This window comes from Drosophila subobscura, chromosome U (genome assembly GCF_008121235.1).
Source record: "Drosophila subobscura isolate 14011-0131.10 chromosome U, UCBerk_Dsub_1.0, whole genome shotgun sequence".
Classification (NCBI taxonomy): Eukaryota; Metazoa; Arthropoda; class Insecta; order Diptera; family Drosophilidae; genus Drosophila; species Drosophila subobscura.
In genome coordinates, this window is record NC_048534.1 from 20,960,239 (window position 1) to 20,984,559 (window position 24,321).

At 47.8% G+C, this 24,321-nt stretch overlaps 7 protein-coding genes across 10 annotated transcripts; 5 read left to right on the forward strand and 2 right to left on the reverse strand.

Moving 5' to 3' along the window:
* Positions 1–56: 56 nt before the first annotated feature.
* Positions 57–836, forward strand: LOC117900466 (exosome complex component CSL4). The gene is made up of 2 exons (XM_034810841.1): positions 57–290; positions 352–836. The coding sequence occupies exons 1-2, from the start codon at positions 129–131 to the stop codon at positions 811–813; spliced, it is 624 nt and encodes a 207-aa protein (XP_034666732.1). The 5' UTR covers positions 57–128; the 3' UTR covers positions 814–836.
* A 944-nt stretch (positions 837–1,780) lies between these two features.
* LOC117900465 lies at positions 1,781–2,879 on the forward strand. Its single transcript, XM_034810840.1, has 2 exons — positions 1,781–2,067; positions 2,134–2,879. The coding sequence occupies exons 1-2, from the start codon at positions 1,901–1,903 to the stop codon at positions 2,708–2,710; spliced, it is 744 nt and encodes a 247-aa protein (XP_034666731.1). The 5' UTR covers positions 1,781–1,900; the 3' UTR covers positions 2,711–2,879.
* Positions 2,880–3,858: 979 nt separating this feature from the next.
* On the forward strand, positions 3,859–8,146 carry LOC117900457 (manganese-transporting ATPase 13A1). Its single transcript, XM_034810829.1, has 7 exons — positions 3,859–6,026; positions 6,083–6,986; positions 7,060–7,256; positions 7,318–7,460; positions 7,523–7,655; positions 7,719–7,862; positions 7,925–8,146. The coding sequence occupies exons 1-7, from the start codon at positions 4,002–4,004 to the stop codon at positions 8,042–8,044; spliced, it is 3,666 nt and encodes a 1,221-aa protein (XP_034666720.1). The 5' UTR covers positions 3,859–4,001; the 3' UTR covers positions 8,045–8,146.
* A 26-nt stretch (positions 8,147–8,172) lies between these two features.
* Positions 8,173–10,256, reverse strand: LOC117900462 (gustatory and pheromone receptor 32a). Its single transcript, XM_034810838.1, has 4 exons — positions 8,823–10,256; positions 8,705–8,767; positions 8,540–8,629; positions 8,173–8,476 (listed from the first exon to the last, which is right to left on the reverse strand). Exons 1-4 carry the CDS (start codon positions 9,999–10,001, stop codon positions 8,375–8,377), a joined length of 1,434 nt encoding a protein of 477 aa, XP_034666729.1. The 5' UTR covers positions 10,002–10,256; the 3' UTR covers positions 8,173–8,374.
* An 811-nt stretch (positions 10,257–11,067) lies between these two features.
* LOC117900461 (alpha-L-iduronidase) lies at positions 11,068–13,604 on the forward strand. The gene is made up of 4 exons (XM_034810837.1): positions 11,068–11,945; positions 12,019–12,436; positions 12,497–13,455; positions 13,514–13,604. The coding sequence occupies exons 1-4, from the start codon at positions 11,474–11,476 to the stop codon at positions 13,591–13,593; spliced, it is 1,929 nt and encodes a 642-aa protein (XP_034666728.1). The 5' UTR covers positions 11,068–11,473; the 3' UTR covers positions 13,594–13,604.
* A 42-nt stretch (positions 13,605–13,646) lies between these two features.
* LOC117900460 (coiled-coil and C2 domain-containing protein 1-like) lies at positions 13,647–17,984 on the reverse strand. 2 transcript variants are annotated; one of them, XM_034810835.1, is made up of 6 exons: positions 17,678–17,984; positions 15,999–17,585; positions 15,509–15,940; positions 15,298–15,449; positions 14,229–14,373; positions 13,647–14,164 (listed from the first exon to the last, which is right to left on the reverse strand). In XM_034810835.1, exons 1-6 carry the CDS (start codon positions 17,732–17,734, stop codon positions 14,039–14,041), a joined length of 2,499 nt encoding a protein of 832 aa, XP_034666726.1. In that variant the 5' UTR covers positions 17,735–17,984; the 3' UTR covers positions 13,647–14,038. The 2 variants fall into 2 exon arrangements, with proteins under 2 accessions (XP_034666726.1, XP_034666727.1); XM_034810836.1 differs by having other exon boundaries at positions 14,229–14,319; positions 17,678–17,982.
* Positions 17,985–18,313: 329 nt separating this feature from the next.
* On the forward strand, positions 18,314–23,250 carry LOC117900459 (ralBP1-associated Eps domain-containing protein 1). 3 transcript variants are annotated; one of them, XM_034810832.1, is made up of 7 exons: positions 18,314–18,947; positions 19,012–19,410; positions 19,503–19,807; positions 19,868–20,691; positions 20,754–21,229; positions 21,722–21,814; positions 21,999–23,250. In XM_034810832.1, exons 1-7 carry the CDS (start codon positions 18,801–18,803, stop codon positions 22,539–22,541), a joined length of 2,787 nt encoding a protein of 928 aa, XP_034666723.1. In that variant the 5' UTR covers positions 18,314–18,800; the 3' UTR covers positions 22,542–23,250. The 3 variants fall into 3 exon arrangements, with proteins under 3 accessions (XP_034666723.1, XP_034666724.1, XP_034666725.1); XM_034810833.1 differs by having other exon boundaries at positions 21,722–21,811; XM_034810834.1 differs by lacking the exon at positions 21,722–21,814 and having other exon boundaries at positions 18,315–18,947.
* Positions 23,251–24,321: the final 1,071 nt, after the last annotated feature.

Below are 24,321 nucleotides of genomic sequence, written 5' to 3' on the forward strand. Positions count from 1 at the left end.
GCAACAAGAGTAAGTACTGGAAAGCGACAGCAGCACATGTATCGATAGTATCGATAAGCCCTGCACTCACATGTGACATTTTGCCGCATTATTTATATTATTGTAACAAAAAATTGCGGTTTAGAAAAATGAGCACAGAACGCGACGAAGATACAATTGTGTGCTTGCCAGGAGAACGCTTGTGCCGCATAGAGGACAATGTGGTGTTGGGCATAGGCACGTACGAACAGAACGGCTATATCTACGCCTCCAAGTCGGGGGTCGTCAACATTGAAGAACCCGGAGAAAACGTAAGTTAGCCGGTAGTATTCTATGCCAATGAATTGAAGCAACCGATTTTCCAATGAACAGTGCCAGGTTGTGAGCGTCCACAAGCCGGGCTTCCACCTGACCATTCCGGCTACTGGGGACGTCGTCACAGCCCGCGTGCTGGTCACAACACCAAAGTTCGCCAAATGTGCCATCTTCTGTGTGCGAAACGTCTTGCTGGAGAGCAGCTATCGCGGTCTACTGCGAAAGGAGGATGTGCGGGAAACGGAAAAGGATCGTGTCGACATATACAAGTCCTTCAAGCCTGGCGATGTGATACTGGCTCGTGTCATCAATCAAATGGAACAATCATTTCTCCTAACCACTGCCGAAACAGAGCTCGGTGTGGTGGTGGCCTATGCCAGCGATGCTCGCAAAACCCGTGTGCCCATGGTCCCAGTGGGCTGGAGCGAAATGCAGTGTCCACTGACTACCATTAAGGAGCCCCGCAAAGTGGCTAAAGTTCTGCCTGAAAGTACAATAAATACCATCAATGCTCAGTAGTTTCTGTAAAAGATAAGAAACAATTATGTTCTTTTAGTTGGTAATTAATTCTGTAAAGCTACTAAGTATACACAGCATGCATGAAACTCTTGTATCGTAATCATCTGCTTGCTGTGATCACCCTTTAGAAAAGAGTGAATGAACTTGAAGTTTCCATAGCTACCGCGTTGGTTCTTATAACTACATTTTGGCTGGTTTCCACGGTCCTCATGCCAATTAAAATGTATTATTTGAACCCTAGCATTTGGCAGACATTTAAATGTGTCAGAAGAACTCATTCAACAGTTTTAGGTATGAATTTTGAGATCTATTGTTACGCCTTCTGAGCTTAAAGTAAGAAATCTTTTGGTCTACTGTTCTTATAGCCTGTTCATGCAGGCAAATGCAATCTAACATTGCAATCGTCAGCTATAAAACAATGTTGAAAGGTCGCGCCAACTAAACAAATCAAAACATTTGTCATTCCCATAAAGTTTTCTAATTTACAAGGCACATTATCGAGGAGGGAATCAAATAAAACAAATAAATGGTAAAATATGTACGCGTCATGGCATGGACTCCATAAAACACTAGCCCGTTTGCCAATCAATGTCGAGGGAAACTGTTATTGAGTGGCATGTGCTATGCAAATAGGAATTCGCCTTGCGTGTTGGAACTGCGACTAATTCAATCAGGGGAGTAGGAGCATAGCAGGCAGGCTGCTCCTAGCTGGCGCCCTGGACTAGGCCACGTTATCTTGTCTTGCCGAAAAATGCAAATGCATAAAATGTTACAGGTGGTGTGTGTCTGGGAGTGAAGTCCCGGCCGAGTCCCAATCAGGGGGTGCATGGCCAATCGTTGTTTGGTCGATAGACAGGGCGACCGGCGTGGCTATTCAAAGACTGGTTAATATTCAAATTAAAGTAAATCGAAGCAATATGCACTCCAAGTGAACAGTTGTGCGGGTAGTATGCCATTGTAGTGTTGGCCCTGTCGCAGTTGTCAGCCTGAACGAACACTCCCAAAGTCCGGGCAGCCTATAACATAAGTTTGAGCAGCAGGCGATTGCTCAGTCGACAGCATACCGGCAACGGAAGCGAAGCTCATCATGGTGCAGATATCGCAGACCGAGGAGGACATCAAAATTTCCATTGAACTGAACCGTCTGGTGACACGCAAGCCGGACGTTGTCCTGCTGCCCCAGTACTTAAAGTTCAACAATCCACCAATATTCTTTGAGCGTCATCTGGCCCAAGAGATCGACGAGATGGCCAGGTGAATTTCCATATATTTACCCCCCATTTCTTCCTCCGATAATAATTCTCTGATATTTTTGTTCAGCTTTTGCCGCATCTTCAAGAACGAGGCCCGCATCGTGCTGGTGAAGAAGGAGAAAGGCGTTTGGCCAGAGATGTTTCAGAAGCTGGACAAGGAGGCGCTCATGAAGAAGCGCCTGGAAATCGCCGATCTCATCGTGGAGCGCAACAAGCAGCGCGATCAGCAGGCCATGGAGCGATACGACAACAAGCGTCGCGCCGAAATCTCAAAGGAAATCAAGCGCGAGACAGAAATGAAGGATCGCGTCAAACAGTTCCAGGATAATGCACGTCGCGAGGCGCTCGTCGTGGATGTACGAAAGGAGACATCCACAAAAACTCTCAGTCCCCCCACAAACGCCTCCTACCAACAACAACCACCACCCCCAGTGGCAGCTGCTGCTCGTCTGTCCACGCCACTGATGCGTCCACCAATGTCCGCTGTCCGTGGCAGCGGGCGCATCAGTGTGAGTTTCACCAATGAACACAAGCGAGTTACTCCCAAGCGCGAGTCCCAGACAGACATACAGAAGGCCTTTGCTGCTGCAGGCAAACCCACTGACCCGTCAATGAAGTCTCCCATGGATACTCTCGATGAATGAATATTACCGCCGAAAAACACACCATCAGCTATTCCCGTGTGCATGCGTGTGTGTGTTGTGTTAGCCTGTGCAAAAATACCGTTTCCTATTTTCCCAACACTAAAAATGTATTGTATGCACAGTTAGTTCTTTAATTAAACTAAATTTTCGAATACCTTTATTTAACAAACCCAGCACAACTGGCTCTTCGGACAAACAAAAATTCAACAGCTATATTTAAGTTGATATTTTCATACTGATTCAGATCCTTCCAAAGTTGCAAGTCGTTTCCTGACGCAGAGGCTGACGGTGCTTTGTACCAGGGCTTTGCATAGAAAAGAACAACAAATGTGAGCAGTTCTTTAATACTTTTAAGTTCCTGTCTTTACAAATTAAAATTAACACTAAATAAAAAGATTTTCAAGGAATAAATGGCTTTTGAAATTCAATGAGCACTTTAGTGCTTCTTGGATTGATGGACGAATTGCTGAATTTAACGTGTCCTTTGTCTATCCGATTAACCAAACATGTGCTCTGCTTCTGGTAGACGCCCTAGTCACGGAAGGGAACTAAAATAAGCACTGTCATGTATTTGTAAATGAATTCGATGTAGTCACAACATAGGGAACTTCGGGGACTTTCTCTTAATTAATTATTTAACTTTTTTCGAAAAAAAAAAAAAACTTTTGCGGACTTTTGTTTGCCACTAATCGGCTAATGACGATGGTTTTATTACCATCGAAGGCAATAGACTTCGAATAGATGGCGCAGACTTAAAATGTTTGAAATTGCGAGTATATGCAATTTTTTAATTTCGCTTACGCTGATAACATCTTGTTTAAAAATTATTGGTTGATTTTCATACATACAAATGTAGATACAATGTATGCATGTACATAAAAATCGACATGGTGTATCAACAGAATTTAGCGACATATCTCGAGGAGATTGCTCGCTACATTTTAATATTCAGGAAAATATATAATTGGAAAGGCATAGGAAAGAGACATGTACAACAGGCTGAATTAACAATAGAATTTGTGATTTGTGTAAAACACATAAAATTGATAACTGTAAAGTAAAGATTCCAAGTAAAGTGTTGGCAAACGTCAATACCCAGCTGATGCAATATATCGATATATATGTATATCTATATCGATAGGACACACAGCTGGCACACAGTTTTCTAGGTTCGACGACGTTGCTTCTTTTTTTCACATTTTGTTTTTGCCGCTATGAAACTTCTGTAAAAAATCGTATTTAATCTGTAAGAAAAGACACATACGGAGACTGAAAGAGTCAGGCTGAACCCATGAGTACGAGAGACGAAATAACTGAAGGCGCTGCCGGCGACACCGATCCAAAGCAAAGGCTCCTCAAAAACGGGGCGACGGCGACGACGGCCGGCAACCTGGACGATCTGGTGGAATATGTGACCCTACACGTGCGCATACCAACGCCACTGAGCGGCGTGGTTTTGCCCTTTGTCCCGCTATACCTGACCGCCCTATACTTATGCATCTACGTGTACGGCGGCAGTGATGTGGCTGTGGCCACCGCTCAGGAGTTGATCTCGTCGGAAAACCAGACCACAGCGGACTCGACCATTGCCTGGAATGACATTGGCTTCATAGCCGTTCTAGCCATAGCATTTCTGCACGTTCTCACATTACTCTTCTGCTACTGGAGCGTTCACGTCTTGGCCTTTCTCACCTGCCGCAAAACGAAGCTGCCGGCCCTGAATGTCCTCGCCAAGGTGGTGCCCACAGCAAACAATGGCAACTCAAAGATAGTTCCGATCCGCGCCACCAAGCTGGAGGATGGCACAACAGAGTATTTTCTGGTCTTTCAGAAGACAAAATATGTGTGGAACGAGGATAGGAAAACATTCCGAGCCGTCGAATTTCCCGTCAATGGACTGCTGAAAAACTATGCCGCCTCCCGAGGACTGGAGTCAGACGAGGCTGTGAAGCGAGCCACGACCACGTATGGCAATAACGAGATGGACATGGTGGTGCCAGAGTTCCACGAACTCTTTCTTGAACGCGCCACGGCCCCGTTCTTTGTGTTCCAAGTGTTCTCCGTGGGGCTGTGGTGCATGGACGACTACTGGTACTACTCCCTCTTCACGCTCTTCATGCTGATTGCCTTCGAGTGCACCATTGTGAAGCAGCAGCTGCGGAACATGTCCGAGATTCGGAAAATGGGCAACAAACCGTACCTGATCTATGCCTTTCGTCAGAACAAATGGCGCCACATTGGCTCGGACGAGCTGCTGCCTGGCGATTTGGTGTCCGTGACGCGCTCCCAGAACGATAATATTGTGCCCTGTGACCTGGTTATCCTGCGCGGCACCTGCATTGTGGATGAATCCATGCTGACGGGCGAATCGGTGCCGCTGATGAAAGAATCTTTGGAGTCGTTGGACAGCCTGGACACCGAACTGGACGTGGATGGTGATGGCAAGCTGTTTGTGCTCTTTGGTGGCACCAAAGTGGTCCAGCACACGGCCCCCACCAAGGAATCGCTGCGTGCCCCGGATGGTGGCTGCATTGGCTATGTGATCCGGACGGGATTCAACACATCGCAGGGCAAACTCTTGCGCACGATTCTGTTCGGTGCCAATCGCGCAACGGAAAACAACAAGGAGACCTTTGCGTTTATTGCCTTCCTCATGGTATTCGCTGTGGCCGCCGCCTCCTATGTGTGGGTCAAGGGCAGCGAGGATCTGGAGCGCAATCGCTACAAGCTCTTCCTGGAGTGCACACTAATTCTGACTGCCATCATACCTCCGGATCTGCCCATTGAGCTCACCCTGGCCGTCAATACGTCGCTGATTCAGTTGACCAAATTGTTTGTATTCTGTACGGAACCCTTCCGCATTCCGTTCGCCGGAAAGGTTCAGATCTGCTGCTTCGACAAGACGGGAACGCTGACCACGGACAACCTCATGGTGGAGGGCATTGCGGGCCTCACTTCGAATGGCACCTGTGTGCCCATTGAGCAGGCAGAGGCGAACACTGTCCAGGTGCTGGCCTGCTGCCACTCGCTGGCCCTGCTGGATGATGGACTGGTGGGAGATCCGCTGGAGAAAGCCACGTTGGCAGCCGTCGATTGGACCCTCACAAAGATGGACAGTGTCATACCGAAGCGGGCGCAGCTGAAGCCTTTGAAGATCATCCAACGCTATCACTTCTCGTCGGCCCTCAAGCGCATGTCCGTCCTTGCTGGCTACCTGATGCCCTACTCCAACGAAGTGAAGCATATTGGCGCCGTCAAGGGAGCCCCCGAAGTCATTCAGAATATGCTGCGTGAAGTGCCATCGGACTATGAGAAGGTGAGTGCACATTTATTCCTTCAAACAGGAGAGCCAAACTGAATATTTATTCGCAGATTTACCTGGAATATGCTCGTCGTGGCGCTCGTGTACTGGCACTGGGTATCAAGGAGTTTGGCAGCCTGGGTGCACAGAGAATACGCGAACTGAAGCGCGATGAAGTTGAATGCGATCTCACCTTTGCCGGCTTTGTGATCATCTCGTGCCCCATGAAACCCGACTCCAAGTCTGTGATAAAAGAACTCATACAATCCTCCCACAAGGTGGTTATGATCACTGGCGACAGCCCCCTGACAGCCTGTCATGTGGCCAAGGAGCTGCGATTCACACGCAAGAAGCTGCTCATTCTGACACCGCCCGAGCCGTCAAAGCGCGAAACCTGGAGCTGGATATCCGTCGATGGAGAGCAGTCATATACGCTGGACGAGCGCAGCCGCAGCATCTCTCTCATGCTGGCCACACACGATCTGTGCATCACTGGCGAGGGATTGCTGCATCTACAGCATAACCAGCCCCAGTATATGCGTCAGCTGCTGCCCCAGGTGACGGTCTGTGCCCGCTTCGCACCCAAGCAAAAGGAGTTTGTGATCACCACACTCAAACAGTTGGGCTTCTGCACGCTCATGTGCGGTGATGGCACCAACGATGTGGGCGCTTTGAAGCACGCCAATGTGGGCGTCTCACTGCTCACCAGTGCGCCAGCGAAGCGCAAGCGTACCGAGGAGGAACAGCAGCTGGCCAATGCTGCAGCCGCTGCAGCCACGGCCGCCGCTGCTCAAGCTGCCAACCAACAGTTGAGCCCGCGAGAGCGTGCTCTGCGTCGGCGACAGGAGCATATCACTCAGTCGCAGGCTCGTATGCAGAGCGCTCTGCGCGACTTGGAAGAGCAGACGATGGTTAAGCTGGGAGATGCCTCCATTGCGGCGCCATTCACCAGCAAATCGTCATCGATCATGTGCGGTGAGTAGCGCTTGAGAGGTCTCTGTCTCTTAGGATCATTTCTGATGTACCTTTTTCTTGTTTTTCCTAACAGTCAATCACATAATCAAGCAGGGACGCTGCACTCTGGTCACCACACTGCAGATGTTCAAGATCCTCGCATTGAATTCACTCATTCAGGCCTATTGCCAGTCCGTGCTGTACATTGATGGCATCAAATTCAGCGATACTCAGGCCACCATGCAGGGCATCTTTATAGCTGCCTGTTTTCTCTTCATCACTCGATCCAAGGTACATCCAATTATAATAAATTCTCGTTCTACTCTCTGTACTCACAATTTAAATGTTGCAGCCACTGAAAACTCTGTCCAAGGTGGCACCACTGCCAAACATCTTCAATTTCTACACAATTTCCACGATCCTCACGCAATTTGCAGTGCATTTTGGAACGCTCTATTATTTGACCAGTGAAGCCACCAAATTGGCACCACCAAGGTGCGTCGAAATGGATTCACACTCCAATTCTAAGTGTTAACTGTTTCCTTTTCCTCTCACAGAGTGGGCAAGGTAAAGCTGTTTATTGACATGGATGCCGAGGAGAAGACTAAATTCGATCCAAACATTGTGAACAGCACGGTCTACATTATTTGCATATCACTGCAGGTGGCCACCATTGCAGTCAACTATAAGGTAAGAAATACACTAAACCCAGACGAGTGTAACTCTATAATCTATTTACTTTACTATTACTAGGGTCATCCCTTCATGGAGAGTTTGCGCTCCAATCGCATGCTGGTGTATGCCATTGGCGCCTCAGCCTCTTTGGTGTTGCTTTTGTCCACGGGCCTGGTGCCCGATTTGACGGAATTTTTCGAAATTTTCGATTTCCCCACAGATGTACGTAGTACCCCACACTTTTGTCGAGTTTATAAATTAATTTTGTAAAATTATCTTTATAGTTTCGTCGCGTATTGATCACTGTCCTCGTGATGGACATCATTGGTGCCTTTCTGTTGGATCGCATTTGCTCATTCCTGTTCGGGGAGACGCGTCGCAAGTCCAAAGTGTTGAACTGTTAGGACCATTTAGATATAAGCACTAGACAAAAGGAGGCAAGCAAACCTCACACAAATCTTACGTTCCACAAATCAATAAATAATTTTTCGTTTCATTATAATAAACTACCCTTAAGGCAGGGCGTCGGTTCAAAAATTCAAAACAATCCTTCCAAATTGTATTATCTGCTAGACTTTGGTGCATTTTTGTTATTTTTATTTTTGAAAAAAAAAAAGAAAATTCCCTTGTTTTTGGTTTTTGTATTGCTTTGATTTCTATTGTTTGCTATTAGTTAAATTGTCGTAATATTTGTATAGAAAATACATTTGAGAGACACAAAATATAATTTATATTCAAGTCTGTGGCTGTTCCTGTGCATGGTCCTCCACTTTAGAGTCCTCCAGCTGTTTGAATTGTATCAAAATTACCAAATAAGTGGTCACAGCTGAAAAGATCTGAAGTTTTCCAAGGTTTAATTATTTACTTGAACTTTTTATTATGTACAGTATAAGAATCACCTTGAAGAGTGTGGAATTATCGATGGCAAAGAAACCATAGGCCGTGAATTGTACTTCCTGCTTGATGCTTTTGGTTAGAAATTTATCAATCTACAGCAGAGAAAGGGAATATAAATAGAGAGCTGAGTCTATGGAGTACCTTCGCTTTTTTTATTGTAGGCTCACAATATTCTGATACTCCTTGCTCTTGGCATAGACCCTGGCCAGTATTTGGGACGTGGCATTGGCCTGCAAATATACTCATTAGTGTATAGCTTGATCCTGGTAGAGATTAAGTCCCCACCTCTCTTGTGGTTAGACCACAGCTACGCGACAACAGAGCCAGCAGGGAGACATGCATGCACAGCCAGGCGAAGCACCATTGAAGAATATTCGATGAGACCATTCCCTTGGCGGTGATCTGAACAAAGAGATTGTAGCAGTTCGTGGTGACCGTGTAGAAGGAGTAGCCCAGAAAGGACACCAGTATCAGATTGCAGCAATCGTTGATGCCCTTGTAGATGCGCAGCAATTTGTTGTGCATGCGATAGATGAACAGCGAGTCCTCGGGAAAGTGCTCCATTAGCGAGGGCGCTGCCGTCGTTCGTCGATTGCCGCCCTTCCGACGCTGCTGCTGGACATAGGTGTACCCATTGAGCAGCTGATTGATGAAGTGAAAACGAATATACACGATGCGCAGCAGTGCGGAGGCAAACACAATGTACGTGGCTGTCAGACCATTCTGTACAGCATAGAAGGCCAGCAGTACGTAGGAGGTGGGCGTGATCACGCCCTCCACCGCATAGATCTTCAGCACTATGATGTAGGTCTGACAAGCGGTAATTCCCACTAGATATTTCACCGAAAAGCCAAAGTTCTGACTCAAATTGGCACCAAACAGACGGCGCACTTCCTCGTCCAGCTGCAGGATCTCGTTCATGACCCGCAGGACGTGCTTAGTGTTGCGCGCACACACAAACACAGTCAGCGTGTAGGTGAGAATGCAGAGCAGCAGCTCGATCCACTGATTGACATTATCTGTCTCGCGGTAGGAGTAGAACAGCTGCGCCGAGCTGGGCGTGAACAGGCTGTACACGTTGAAGATGGTCAGGGCATGGACCACGCCTCGCACAAAGAACGAGTAGAACTCGTTGGTCTTGGTGGGTGGACCCACTTTGTAGCTGGAGACCTGCTCGTAGATGGGCATTAGGCCACTGGCCTTCAGCACGGACATTATTGTTCGTATGTCTTCGAACACGGGATGCTCCAGAGTCTTCGGAAGCGGCGGCGGTGGTGGTGGCGGACGTGCCTCATGGCTAAAGGCATTCCGATTCACTGAGGGTGTCCGGTACGGGGATGTCCGGCGGGGATACGGATGCAAGCGCGTTTTCTGTGTCGGCATTTCAATTACCCAAGTGTTCGGTGACATTGCCAACGAGGCACTGACACGACCTAGCCGGAGGATATGGCTAACTGGATTCATGCCACATGCCAGTTAGGGCCACACTTATCTGATTCTGCCAACGGCCGGTAGTCAGGGACCTAGTTATCATCGCCCAACTTCTGTGGCCATTAGAGTAATTGCTTTTCATTGTGCAATATTGAATATTGACGACAGAGAGTGAAGCTATAAAATCAATTAATCCATCAGCGAATAATAGATAATGCTTTTGCATACACATACGAATTCTTTGGGTATTCCCCAGAAAATTATGTTGTGAAATCAAGTAAGGGGAATATCAGATAATCCTCTATTCAATTTCTCTTCAGAAATTACCTAACTATTGAATCCAATTTAATACTTTAAAAAATAAAAGGCGATTAAATATAAAATCTAATTAATTTAAGCTCTACAAAATCCTATTGCTATCCTATCCTGCATTAACACATCAAAAACAGACACTCGGATTAGAGGCTCTTAGTGTTTTGTATTTTCTGCCATCCTCAGATTTTGCAGATAACAACCCCAATTAATTTTCGTGACCAAAGCCGCCTGATGTTCTTATTGAATTTACTTCAATTCCTTATAATCCTGTAAATCGGACATTCATTCGTTTGGGGAGAAACAAACATTTTACACACAAGTCGGGGACCAGTCCACCCTCGGATGTGATATGTGTTATGAGAATGTTATTGCTATATTATCGCCGAGATGCGTGAAATATTATCTTTGTCACACCTTTTACTCCCCCAACACAGGCACGCGATGTGCACCCACACAGACGCACACATACACATATATGTATGCACATATATTAATATACCGACAACCGGCCTCTCACATTTTTCCACCCCTAATGAGGGATTGCAATTCAATGTGTCCCCGCTCCAGGTTTGTGTGACTGCTCTTTGTATACTCTTGCAAGAGGTAAAAGCTTACTTAACTCAGTCATCAGACTTGAGCTCCATCCAAAAACCATTTTAAGGTTTCTTTTAAATAGAGCAGCTATTGGAAGGATGCTTACAGTTATCAAAATACTGATCTTTCATGCGTTCCTCTACAATTCATACAAACTAATCAAGATTAAGATCCACCATCCACCTGCAAGGGTATCAACAGCTGCGGTCAACGATGAAAGCCTCTCTTGCATGTTTTTGTCATTTCTTTTGCCACACCGTTTTGGGGGAGACACCAGGCAGACAAAGGAGAGACATACTTATAGACATAGAAAGAGAGAGAAAGAGCGAGAGTGGATAAACTGGCACGCTGTTGCTCCACAGCAGCAGCACCAGCAGCAGCAGCAGCAGCCTCCTGTGACGTCACGACACGGTGAGGGCTCTAAGCCCTGCCCTGCCCTGCACGGCTCGGCCGACGATTGAAGGCGGGCAACAGATACAGACACACGACACATCGTGCGAGGGGCGGCTCTTATCAGCATTCGGCATCGGACAAATCGAAGACAACAAACAAAAGCGGAATTGATTTCGACGAGAGAGGACCGCTAATCATTCGAAATGTTGCCATCGCCGTTGCTCCTTCTGCTGCTGCTTTGCGTGTCCGGACACAACGTCCACGCCCACTATACCAGCGGTGATGTGGTGTACCATCCGTTGTCGCACTTCTGGACGGGCGTGGGCTTCTGTCCAGCCGGTGATATCGATCATGAGGGGATTAGCGCCGCCCTGGCCGCACCCGAGCTGCAAATGAATCTGCGGCAAATAGCAGCCCTGCCGGTGGGCGCTGTGACCCACATACGCATCCACTGGCTGCTGGAGCTGGTGCATTTCCTGCAGTACGACATGAGCGGTGTGCCCATGTACGACTTTGGTAAGTTTGACACTTTCATTGACTTTCTGCACGAGGAACTGCGCCTGTCGCCGGTGCTGGAGTTTATGGGGAATCCGGGGCAGGTCTTTACGGAGAATCCACAGCAGATCTCCTTCTTCTGGGACCACCTGGTGAAGACAACCCTTAATCATCAGATAGGTGAGTGTGTGGGGGACTGGAAGGGCAGTTTATGAAACCAAAAACTCAATCCTATTCCTCGCTCCTTCTGCAGTAAGACATGGCTCTGCCCGCATGGCCAACTGGCGTTACGAGACCTGGAACGAGCCGGATCTGCATGGCTACAATACGCTCAATCTTACAGTGGACTACTACCTGGACTATGTCCAGGCCGTGCGTCGCGGTCTTAGCAAGGCGGGTGCTGCCCATGGACATTCCAGCTCGAATCTGCCCATGTACCGCGCTCTTCGTGGTCCAGCAGGCCTGTTCAAGTCCCTCAACGGTCATCCGCGTTGCTGGAAGCTGCTCGAGCTGTGCAATCAACGTATGGTGCACTGTCCCATCGATGTGCTCAGCTTTCATCGCAAGGGACTCAATGGCACTGCCGTGGAGATCGTCAATGCGTCGCTATCTTTGCTGGCACAGATCTACGAGAAGTATCCGAATCTCAAGCAACTGCCAGTGGCCGATGAGTAAGTGAATCCAAAGCGAGCAGCTAAAAGGTAACCAAAATCCTTTGCTTTCCTCCACAGTGAAGCTGATCCTGTGGCTGGTTGGAGCACACCTCGCGAATTCCAGGCGGATGTGCGCTATGGCGTAACTTTGATGTCCACTGTGATGCAGCATTGGCATGCCAAGCTATCCGGCGGTGCGCTGAGTCGTCTGGAATCCATTAGCCATGACAATGCCTTCCTCAGCTATCATCCGCACGAGTTCACACAGCGCACACTGCTGGCCCACTTCCGCATGAACGAAACGCAGCCGCCGCACTCTCAGTTCGTACAGAAACCGGTGTATGCTGCACTGGGTATGCTAGCCAAGCTGGGCAGTCGCGCTGCAGACATGGAGCTGGTCAACATGGACACCAAGCACAGTGTACAGGTCTGGCGCACCGTCTCTGGTGGCATGGGCGGCCCAGGGCAGTATATGGCCACAATTTTCCTCAGTCCCGAGGAGGCTGTACCCAAGATTACGCCTTTCCATCACAAGTACACGCTGAACATGTCTATTGCCAATGAGTCGGCCTTCATCACGGAGCTTATGGTGCCACAGAGCACGGATCCATACCATCTGTGGACCCAGGCAGGCAGTCCAGCGTATCCCAATGCCACACTGCGCGAGGCCATGCGTCGGGCGCAGACGCCACGCCTCTACGAAACGGGTCCCATTTGGCAGTATAACAGCGAGCTGGTCATCAATTCGGCCAGCATACCGCTGCCCTGGGCGATGCTGTTGCGCGTATGCTCCGCCACGTGGCCGAAACTGAAGCGACCGCAGCAGCTGTCCATTGTGGAGGTCACACACCGCGAGGTGTTCATCAGCTGGCGCGAGCATCCCAAGTCCACGCAGTGTCTGAAGAGCTACGAGGTGTGGTTCAAGCAGCGTGGTGGCCAGGGCTTTGCTATCGACTGGCAGCTGATATCCCGAGACTGGCACTTGCCCTATCCATCGTTTCAGTATGCACCCAACGGGCAGATGAGCTCAGTGAATGGTGAGTTAAGATCTCCCTTGAGGGGCAGAGAGATGATTAATCTTGTGTCTTCTTGCAGGTTTCTATAAAGTCCGCGGTGTGGATGTGTTCAATGAGACCAGCCCGTTCTCACAAATAGTCGAGTATCTGGAGTTGTAATTTAACAGAAAAACAATTTATCAGGCACACATACATATTTAGACAAAAAAGTAAATGAAAAACATAATCAGGCTACGGCCAGGCGCTATCCCTCTATCTGTCTGTCTATCTCTTGGAATGGAACTCGAACTGACTTCATTGGGCACAAATCTTCTGGACATGCGCCTCAGCCTTAAGCCAACCTTTATATATATATATAAATCATATACAATATTTAGTATATAGTACATAATCTGTGTTGTGTTCGTAATGCATAAAATGCCTTTATCCTGTGCAGGGAACTGGCCAAAAGCGTAACCATTAAGCATTCTCTGCCTGGGCGTGGGTATTTACAGAGAGAGAGAGAGGACAACAGAAACGATCAAGAACCCCAGTTCTCTTTTAAACAAAATACTTTTAGTTTGCTTCAAGCAAAGCACTATAAATAAGTCTCTCGAAATCCAGTTCAACCCTCGGCGTCTAGGACCAGCCACTTTTCGTTGATGTGTTCGATTTGCTTCGTCAGTATGGGATTGCGTACGCGGACTTTGACCTCCAGTTTGCCGCCCACCTGCTTGCGACCATCCATCAGCTGTTGGAAATTAAAAAAAAACCGAAATTAGCAGACATTCTGGCATATTCTTTGCTATACTCACATCATACGTATCGTGTATGTCACACTTGGTCTCCAGCGGCTGCAGCTTCACATTGACGGTGCCAATCAGTGTGTCGGAACGCAGGAATCCTCTGAAACAACATAGGGGCAGTTTACGACTTAGTCCACAACAATCTATGCTGCAGCTATTATTTGTTGCGATTTATTTACGAGTAACGAACGCGTGGCATTGGATGAGTTTATTTTATAGGTGTGTTTGATTTTGTTGTTGTTGGGAATTGAGGCGTAAACAATTTGGAGAATCTTTTATTAAAACCATTCCACATGGGAAATCAAATGAATTCAATGAATACTTTATTGTAGTAATCATATACGGTGAGATATATGTGTGTGCTGAAGCCAGTGACCAAAATGCAGTGATCTACAGAAAATCTACTGAATACGGGAGGGGAGATTCAAATTATAATGCAAGTGGGCAAAAATATTATTAAGCAAAAGAGAAGAAATATATCGAAATCAAAAATAAAAAGAGCGAATATATAAATAAGATACGGATTCCAAATCAAAGAACTTTCCTTGTAAAATAATGATTTGAAAAGTCTTTGAATCTTGAATGGTTAAATCTTGTGATTTCCTCAGATATTTATTCATTAAAAGAAGGCACAAGAAGCAAACAATGCTACAAATATTGTTGGTGAGTCCCAAAACAAAATACATGTGTGCAAGATGTTGCACATTGAAGCTTTATCTCAACCCTACCCGTTAAATAATATTCCCATTTATTATTGTTGGACTGCTACCAAATTGAAAAGGATTTATGAATGGGAACCAAGAGAATTTGAGACATCAATAACTGTCAATCGAAGCATAATGAATGATTCATTATCTATCTACTACTTTTAAGCTACTTTTTATGTAGGGGTAGGGGTAGTTAATCCCATATAATTAGTAAATTGAATTAAGATCTAGACTTCCAATGCTATAAATCAGATTACTAATTACTCAAACCAATGTATCACCTCTGTTAGTCGGGATTAAAATGCATGGAAAGCGCCATAGTACGGATTAAATAATGTAAATGTACAGTGAGCGAACGGCGCACCACTCACCCTCTGGAATATATCTCTAACTTGACACCGTGCCGCTTGAAGATACGCTGAAACTGGCGATTGGTGCGCTGAATGTCCACCTTGAAGCGTTCATCATAGTCTGGGCTGTTTGTGTCCTTAATCACATTTGTTTTTGTCTTGAAAGATTCATCCTAACAGGAAACACCATATCATTAGGAAAGAGTTTGATTTTATACCCGTTTTCGCTTACGTTGAGAAGTGGAAACTCTACTCGCACATAGGTGTCCACTTCTTTGGGATTGGGCACATTGTAGTTGATGCCTCGTGCCACAACGATTTCCAGCTCGTTGTCTGTCAGATCTGTGTTGCAGTGGACAATGTTGAAGTTGCGCTTTTCGTAGTGGAACTTGGGCAGTGGCTGGCCCTTGCGCTTGGAGTAACGCACCAGATCGAGATCCTTTTGGACAGTTAGGGCTAGATTCTCGAACCGATTCATGCCGGCCACATCGCCCATGGCCTTGTGATGGTCTCGCGTATTCTTGCACATCATCAGCTGCTTGGCCAGCTGCTCCTCCATGCGTACACCAATCTCACAGATGTCATCGCTGGGATCGCATTCCTCTGCCGACACAATGGCAAACGAGGCCTCCAAATTGTCACGCTGTGAGGGCGGCACGGGCAGCTGGAAGGGATTAAACGTGTCACTGATAACGTAATGATACAAATTCTAGAAAACAAACCGTGCTGAGATCCACAGGTAGGCCGCTGCTGGCTGCATTGAGCAGCGAATCGAATCCCTTGTAGATCTTGAGGTACTCCTTGGCTTGATCTATTTCTCCCGCTTTCTTGGCTTCGATGGCGGCCACCTTGAACTCCTTTTGTCGCTCCAGCAGCAGCTTCATTTGCTGCTCGGCCAGATTACTCTTCTGATGGTTGCCTGTGACGCGTGTCGTCAGCTCTGTTGGCTGTGGTGGTGGTGGTGCCGCCTTTCGTGGCCCCGTTGGTGTGGCCGCGCTGCTGCCGGTGGGAGTTCCACCCGCAGAAGTGCTTGCCGTGGCTGGCGGAGATGTGGGTGATGTTGGCAGTGATGGTGCGGCTGCTGGAGCAGACTCTGTCGTGGGCAGTGGCCCGAAACCTGGCGGCACAGGCAGCTCATCGTAGGCCACTGGTCTGCCCGCCTTGTACTGTTTGATGGCATCCTCGTACTGCTTGACAATCCGTCCAAAGCGTCGCGCCTTGCTGGTGTTGTCCTCGGCCTTGGCAGCCGCCTCCACAGACTGATACTTTTCCAGGCGCTGCTGCAGTGCCTCCAGCATGGTTGAGGCAGCAGCTGGCGGAGGAGCTGGTGCTGGAGCCGGTGTCGGCTCTGGAGCTGCTGCCGCTTCGGGGGCTGCTCCGTCTTTCATCTTCGCTAGGAACTCCAGAAATTCACCGGGTGGTGGCGGCATGTCACTGAGATCAACCTCCTGCCCATCCTCGCACATTTTTACCACCACATCGAATTGTTTGACCACCTTGAGGAACTGCAGGGCATTGGCTGTGTCGCCACTGCGCTTGAATTGCAGGGCCGCAGCTTTGTATTCACTCTGACGGCTGCGCATTTGAGCCACAAGGGGATTTGTTGGCGCGGCAGGCTCCACAGGTGTAGCAGCTGGCGGAGATGTTGGTGTGGGCGGAGCAGGAGCCACACGTCTGGGCTGTACCACTGGAGTGGCTGGAGCAGGAGATTCATCTACAGCTGGCGAGGGTTCGACGGCGCCTCCAGCTGGCTTCACACTTACTTCAGGCGGTATATCATCCACATTGATGGTCTTTCCGGCTGCCGCCTGCTTGTGCAGATCTTGTAAGGTTTTGAGACCTCGACCAAAGCGTCGCGCCTTGCCGGAATCTCCGGTAGTCTTGGCATTCGCCTCCGCCTGTTTATACATTTCCAGCCTCTGCTTGATTATGCCCAGCGTATCCACTGTGGTGGTGGGTAGGAAAGTCTGCACAGGCTCATCGTTGGCAGCCGCTGGTTCAGCTGCTGCTTCTTCCGTCTCTGGTTCTTCCTCCTCCAAGCCGCCAATGCCACTCAGTTCGCCCAACAGGTCGGAATCATTTTCCAGATTTTCATCATCATCGTCATCGCTGACATCACGCAAGCTGTCGGCAATCATTTTGTCCAAATCACTGGGTGGCAGGAGCTTTGGCTTGGGCTTCGCCTTGGGCCTCTGGCCGCCGCCACTGGCAATGGCAGCCAGCTCTGCCTCCAGATCGCTATCTCCGCCATCGTCATCCCCATAGCCAGAGCTGGGATCAAAGTCATCTGGTATTTCCGTCAAGCCAAACTGTCGAGTGAGCGTGCAGGGGGAATGCAAAGAAACGATGAGTCATAATTAATAAATAGACGCGAATCTAGTTGTTTGTTTAAACCATTTACCTGTGCCAAATTATGCTGTCGTCGCTTGGCAGGCTCTGGTTTCTTCTTAGCAAACATTTTTGACTAGTTTAAAGCTATAAAGTAACAAAGACACTTTTAGTTGATTCAAATCCTTTTTAATTGCGTTGCAGCCGCTCTCAGACAACAATAACAGAATATCTATGGGAAAGCAATTAAGGTGACGCAAGGAAGATCTGCTGCTAAATTGGAAAGACGTCACTTGGTTAGCGTTGCTGGCTTGTATTGAATTAGCGAGATATTATATTATCATTATCTATGATTATTTAGAATAGTTTTGATTGAATACTGTTTACTAGGGCTGGGGAAAATTTATAGCACCATCGATACTATCGATGCTGATCACTTTTCGCAGTATCAACGGTAAAAAACATTAGAGTGAAACACACATTGAACTTATTTTAGTAGTTAAAATATCCCGAAACGTAAATGGTCGCCCTGACTGACAAGTCTTGTAATAGTTCATTTGGAAAATTCTGGAAGAGCAGTCAGACAACAAAGAGCGGTAAAAACCTTGCGCCACCTTATCTTTTGAGTTGTTTCAGGGCTGCATACACACTCACAAGCAGGGCTGATCTGCCAGCTGATTAATCGATAGGAAATACATCGCAACCAGTAAAAACCATCTATCGAAAGCCAGCGCACACACAGTGCGAAACAGTTTGCGAAAAAATTTGACCAAAAAGTTATATTGATTGGAAAATTGAGCAGCTTAAGCTAGCTGGAGTTGAACCTTAACAAGTGCCAAGGCATGCTTTAATCGCCGCCAGCTCAAACCCGGCCGTGGTGGCTTTGTGAAGCTAGCAAAACCATCGCAATTGGAGCTGTCGTGGTCTTATTTGCTTTTTTTTTTTTCCCACCTCCTCCCAAGACCGTCGCTGTGTGGGCCATCAGCAGCAGCAACAGCAGCAGTAGCAGCATCGAAAGTGAAGAGACTTTACGGCGAAGGGGAACAAGGGGCCGTAGACGAGCGACAGTCTGTTTGGTTTAGGCGTGGAAATAAACAAATAGATCAAAGGCACAGTACCCCGCCAGGAACGGAACGGAACGGGGCGTGGCTAGCTTAACACTCGGCTTTGCAAAACAACAGCAACAAGTAGGCGGCATGGACGTAACGCTCACCGAGCCCGAGACACGTTTCTACAGTGAACTCTTTCAATGCTGCGATGTGGAAAAGACGGGCAAGGTGCCAATGCTCAAGGCAACGGAGCTCTTTCGCTCGGCGGACATTGCCAACGAGGCGGTGATTGAGGTAGGTCCAATTCGCGCCCCTGCGATCGTGATGAAACTAATTACTCAATCTCTATCTCTGGCAGATCACCGGCCTGGCTGGCATACCCTCGACAGCGTTGCACATTTCACGTGCCCAGTTCTACTCGTGTCTCAAGCTGATTGCCGCCCATCAGGCAGCCATGCCGTTGCGCCAGGAGCTGATAGTCGCCACGGTGCCATTGCCATTGCCACATTTTAGCTGGAAGGATGCTGCCACAGCGCCAGCGGCCACGGAGAATGGTTTGGGCGCACTGCCACCACCACCGCCCACAGATCGGCGGAACTCGTTGCGTCGCAATTCGCAGCAGGAGCAGCTGCAGGACACCTCGGATGTGCCCAGCACGGACTCTGAGGTGGAACAAAACGAATCTATCGACGAGGCGGCGGGGCAGCGCACAGATGGCAGTGGCGTTGTCAGCAGCAGCAGTCGAGAGAATGTCGGGGTGCGTATCTTATCATGGCATACTCGTAGTATATGCAAATAGGCTTAACACTGACCCCTCTGTCTCCCTGTCTCTTCGTTATCTATGCGCAGCGTCGACGTGGCGGCTCTCCAGAGGCCTGGAGCACAAACAGCGATAGCCCCACGCCCACCAATAGCGTGGCGGAGCGTCCCTGGGCCCAGGATCCGCTGTGGCAGGGCCTGCTGGGCGACGAGCACCGCCAGCTGCTGGGCACAGAGGAGGAATCCTCCGATCGCCACAGCAGCGATGACGATGACAACGAGAACGAACTGGTGGCCGTCTATCAGATCACACCAGAGCAGCGGGAATACTACAATAAACAGTTCAAAACAGTCCAACGTGATCCACATGGCTTACTCTCCGGCCAGGCAGCGCGGTAAGTGTTTAAGGCTGCTATTTCTCGCCAGACTTTCCTCTTAATTTGGTTCTTTCTTAGGGTTTTCTTTGAGAAGAGTCGCATACCCGTGGAGGAGCTGCGTCACATTTGGCAACTGTGCGACGTGACACGCGATGGAGCGTTGAGTCTGTCCGAATTCACGGCTGCCATGCATCTGGTGGTGCTGCGACGCAACAATATACCGCTGCCCACCAGCCTGCCCCACTGTCTGCATCCGAATGTGCTGCAGGCAGCCTTGGCCGGTGGTAGCGGTGGTGTGACCTCCTCCTCGTCGTCCTCGTTACCTCAAGAGCCTCCCGAGGCTGATCTCCTGCATTTGAATGACGACGACGAGGACGAGCAGACGGACAATACAATCATTGCTGGAAATCTCAGCGGTGGCAGCAGCACGACGGCGAGCACCAGCAAGCCGCGTCCCACAGTGCCGCCGAATGACAAGAATATCATGAATCTGAGCAGCATTTCCACCTCGTCGCAGGCCAGCAACAGTTCGAGACGCGAGGCGACACCACCCAACACGTCGCTAAGTAAGAATCGCAGCATCTCGAACTCTCCCAATCACGAAAGGGTCGTGGGCGGCGCCGTTTCATCCACGGGAAATGCGGCCGATTCGAGTAATGCCTCCAGTCAGTGGACAAAGTTCAGTGAATCTCCCACAACGAGTGCGGCGCCAGCTCAATCAACGACTGGAGCTGCTGCCGTCACAGCGGCTCCTGCTGGTGGTGCGGCTGCTGCAGCTGCTGTTCCAGCCGTCTCTAGTCCCGGCCTAAAGCCAGCTCTGTTCGACATGAAGCGCACTGCCCAGGATGTGGGCTCCAATCCCCAAATATTACATCCCGTGCCGTTGCGTGTGACGCCAATAGGTAAAGGGATATAGAAATATAGAAAGGCAGAGCTCTAATGACAAAAATCTCTCTCCCTTTAGGCACTGCCATAGCTTCTTCCTCCGGTGAGCAGTCGTCCGACATGGATGGTGTCGTTGTTTTACGCGAGGAGAGTCCCAAGACCATCACATCCAGCACCAGCACAGTCAACAATCAATCAGCATCAGCAGCAACAGCAGTCGCTACAGGCGCAACAGCAGCAGCAGCGACTGTGACCACTGCCACGCATCGGGAGAGCAGTGATCTGCGTGCCATTCAACGTCCCCAGGCCAAGAAGCTGCCAGCCAAGAACAGTGTGCTGCCACCGCCACCACAACGCGAGCCAAGCATTGGCTCCACTGGCCCCAGCGATAACTCCGATTCGCTGCCAGCGACAGTCTATGCCACGACAGTGACCGTGTCCAAGAAGGAGCCACCGCCATTGCCACCACCACGTCCACATCGTCATGCGAGGAGCAGCAGTCTGGACTTGAACAAGTTCAAAATGGGCACAACGGGGGGTGCACAGCAAGCGGAGGTGAGTAGAGAGTGGATGCACCAGTGATTCATCGGAGAATCGTTGATTTCTGTTTGAAATTTGTCCTGCAACGTGTTAACTTTTTAATTCAATTGAAGATTCTTTTGTACCCTTGCAAAGTCCAATTAATTTCTGTCCGTTTCCCTGTCCTCCGTCAAACTAGTCTGTGCACTTTGTCCTTGTTTTAGAGTAAAGTTTTGGAGGGTAGAATGCATGTCTGTCTATCTACCCACGGGCCTAGAAGTTTTAGGATGCAAATGAGACAATAATTAAGCAACAATAGAGTGACTATTTATTCTATTTAAAAGCCAGCACCAATCTGCGTTGCCAACTGAAAACCATAAATATTTTTGCAAGGGTATGCGAGACCTCGGCTGGCCGTGGATAACCAGCTCCTGTTCTTACATTTCTGCTAACTTTATTCCACAACGATAATATGTTTTGTGTATATAAATATGAAACCCCCAACCAACCCACCTACTCTTTGTTAAGATTACTGCGCAAGCCAGCTTCGATATGCAAACCTCAACGGGTTTTGCCGATTTCACGCACTTTGCCGACGAAGGTGGCGCCGCGAATGTTGTTGTAAGTCCATAAACACAAAGTCAATAATTAAATGTTTGATAATCGCAAAAGCATTCCACACCAATTGGCTGTAGCTTCCACTAGTGTCTTGTGTCCAAATTCAGTAGCTTCTAAAAACATTCCAAGCAACCAGAAAACCATTTCCCACTGCTTGAATCGTATTAATCTTTGGTCCAACTTCTAGCTGGAGAGTGGAACTGTGGCCGAGCAGCAGCTGCACTCGCTGCCGCCGGCACCGCCACCGCCTGGCGGTGTGCCCCCCACGAGGATTACGCTGCAGCAGACCCAAACACAGCAGCGGGTGTCAGCCTTCGAGGTCTATCGGAAGCCGCAGACGCCACGGAACTCACAATCGCCGCCACAACAGCCGCCACCGCCGGCCCCGGCCCTGGTCTCTCAACTGCCAAGCGCCGAGAACTTTGAGAAGCGAGTGACGGCCATCAGTGACAGTCTGCGTCATGTGTCCTTCAAGCAGAACCAGACGAGCACCACCGAGCTGCTGCAGCGACTGCGCGAACAGAACAGCTCCCTGCTGCACCTGTGCAATGATCTCAGCGACGAGCTGCTGAGCGTCCAGACGCGCAAGGAGGAGATGCGTGTCAGGCTGGAGAGCATGAATGGCGGTACCGAGGCCACTGGGCGCACAAGCTCGTCGATATCATCGGCTCCAGTGACGGCGAATGTGACCGGTGGCTCCTCAGGCTCAGCAGGTTACACAAATGTCTAAGCAGCGTGGGATATAATCATTATTTGCGTCATCATTTGTCACATATTTATGTGTTGCTTCTGCACAATTTATTTAACGCGCTGTAACAGAACGATGCAAACATTCTAGAGGTTCTCCTTTCGCTTGTGCAGACAGAATGATGCCTGGCGTGAATGTTGGAATGTTTGTACAGTTTGTTGACGTTTGCAGTGAGACGGATGGATGGATGTGCTCCACCCAAGTTTGTGTTTTGCTACATAAAAGTCGCTAATTTAATTTGTAGGCTAGTTAAATCTCAACAAATCATGCGAAAAACAAACAAAAACAATAATGCCGCCTCTATAGATATTTATGCAGATCGATTTATATATACACACACACACACATATATATATATATGTATATTGAAACATACATATGAGTATGTTCTCCTAATTGTTACAAAAGTAAAATGATGATACACACGCCCGCAAACACACACAGATCCTTCGCAAGAACCTTCGTATCTCACAGCCCCTTAGTGTATAATGAAACTGCCACAAAGTGGTCCAACGCCCCAGCTGTAATATTTCGCTGCTATAAAACATTTTGCATTTTTGTTTTGCCAATTTGCTATTTATTAATGCCTCGAAATTCCAATACCCCACCCTACCCTACCTACATTTCTTATTCATTCCGGCAATGAAACATAACAAAAAGAAGAAAAAACAAACCGAAACGAAACAAAACACAAAAACGAAACCTAAATTTAATCTTAAAAATCCTATCTATCAAAAATGTAAGGAAAAGGAAAGCCAGGCTTAATATTTAAGTATTAGAAAAGTGAAAGCTGAAACAGAACCCGAAAACGAAACCGAAACTATTTGTCATTTCCTTTGAAAGCGTAGCTCCCCCCACACAAAAAGTATATACGTATTATATATATTTTCTATATGTATAGTGTACACAACAAAAACACACAAAAAACAACTTGATATTATGTACATTTAACGAAATTTCTTTATACGTTAAATGGGAAACCCGAGAAGAGACATTTAATTTAAACCGGACCACTAAATATGTCGAATTTATCAGATATATATACCATCATATGTCATTTCTTTTGCATACTTAAACCACTAGATGTATGAGTTTTCTTCAACTTGTTAAACATTTAACCGCCCACACACACAAACACACAAAACATTGAAAATGAAGAAAGAAGTAAACAAAGTGATATTGAAACACTATGAAAACATATTATTACGTTTCAGCGCGTGATCAATGTGTATTGTTTTGATGGATATACATCTGTATGAGTAAATGAGATAAATGTATTAAGTTGATGTTAAAAAAGCTACAAAAAATGCAATAAAAGCATAAGTGCGAGAAGAGCAAACCAACGCGTTTAAGTTTTCATTTGAATTTATAAAGTTCGTATGAAAAAGCGATAACACTCGCTAAGATATCGCTATCGATTTAACTACACACAACGCCGCTGCACATCCCTAATGGATTTCGCTATCGAGCAGCTAATCCCATTGTCGTCAAGGGGGGTAAAGAAACACTCGAATATTATAAGACTGGAAGGATTTTAGCGCAGTTCAGGTGAATGATGTAGTGGTTATGATTTTTTACGTAAAGAGGGAGAATGCACATACAAGATAAACTTTAAAAGAAGTTGATTTTTTCAAGGTTTTCACTTGTTTAAATAAAGGGGGGTTAGTTGGGTTTAGATCGTTTGTTTCCTCGCTATTTTACGGTATTTTCTGACGGTCAGGCAGTATATTGTCAAAGTGTTAAAACGTAGCAATCTATTCCC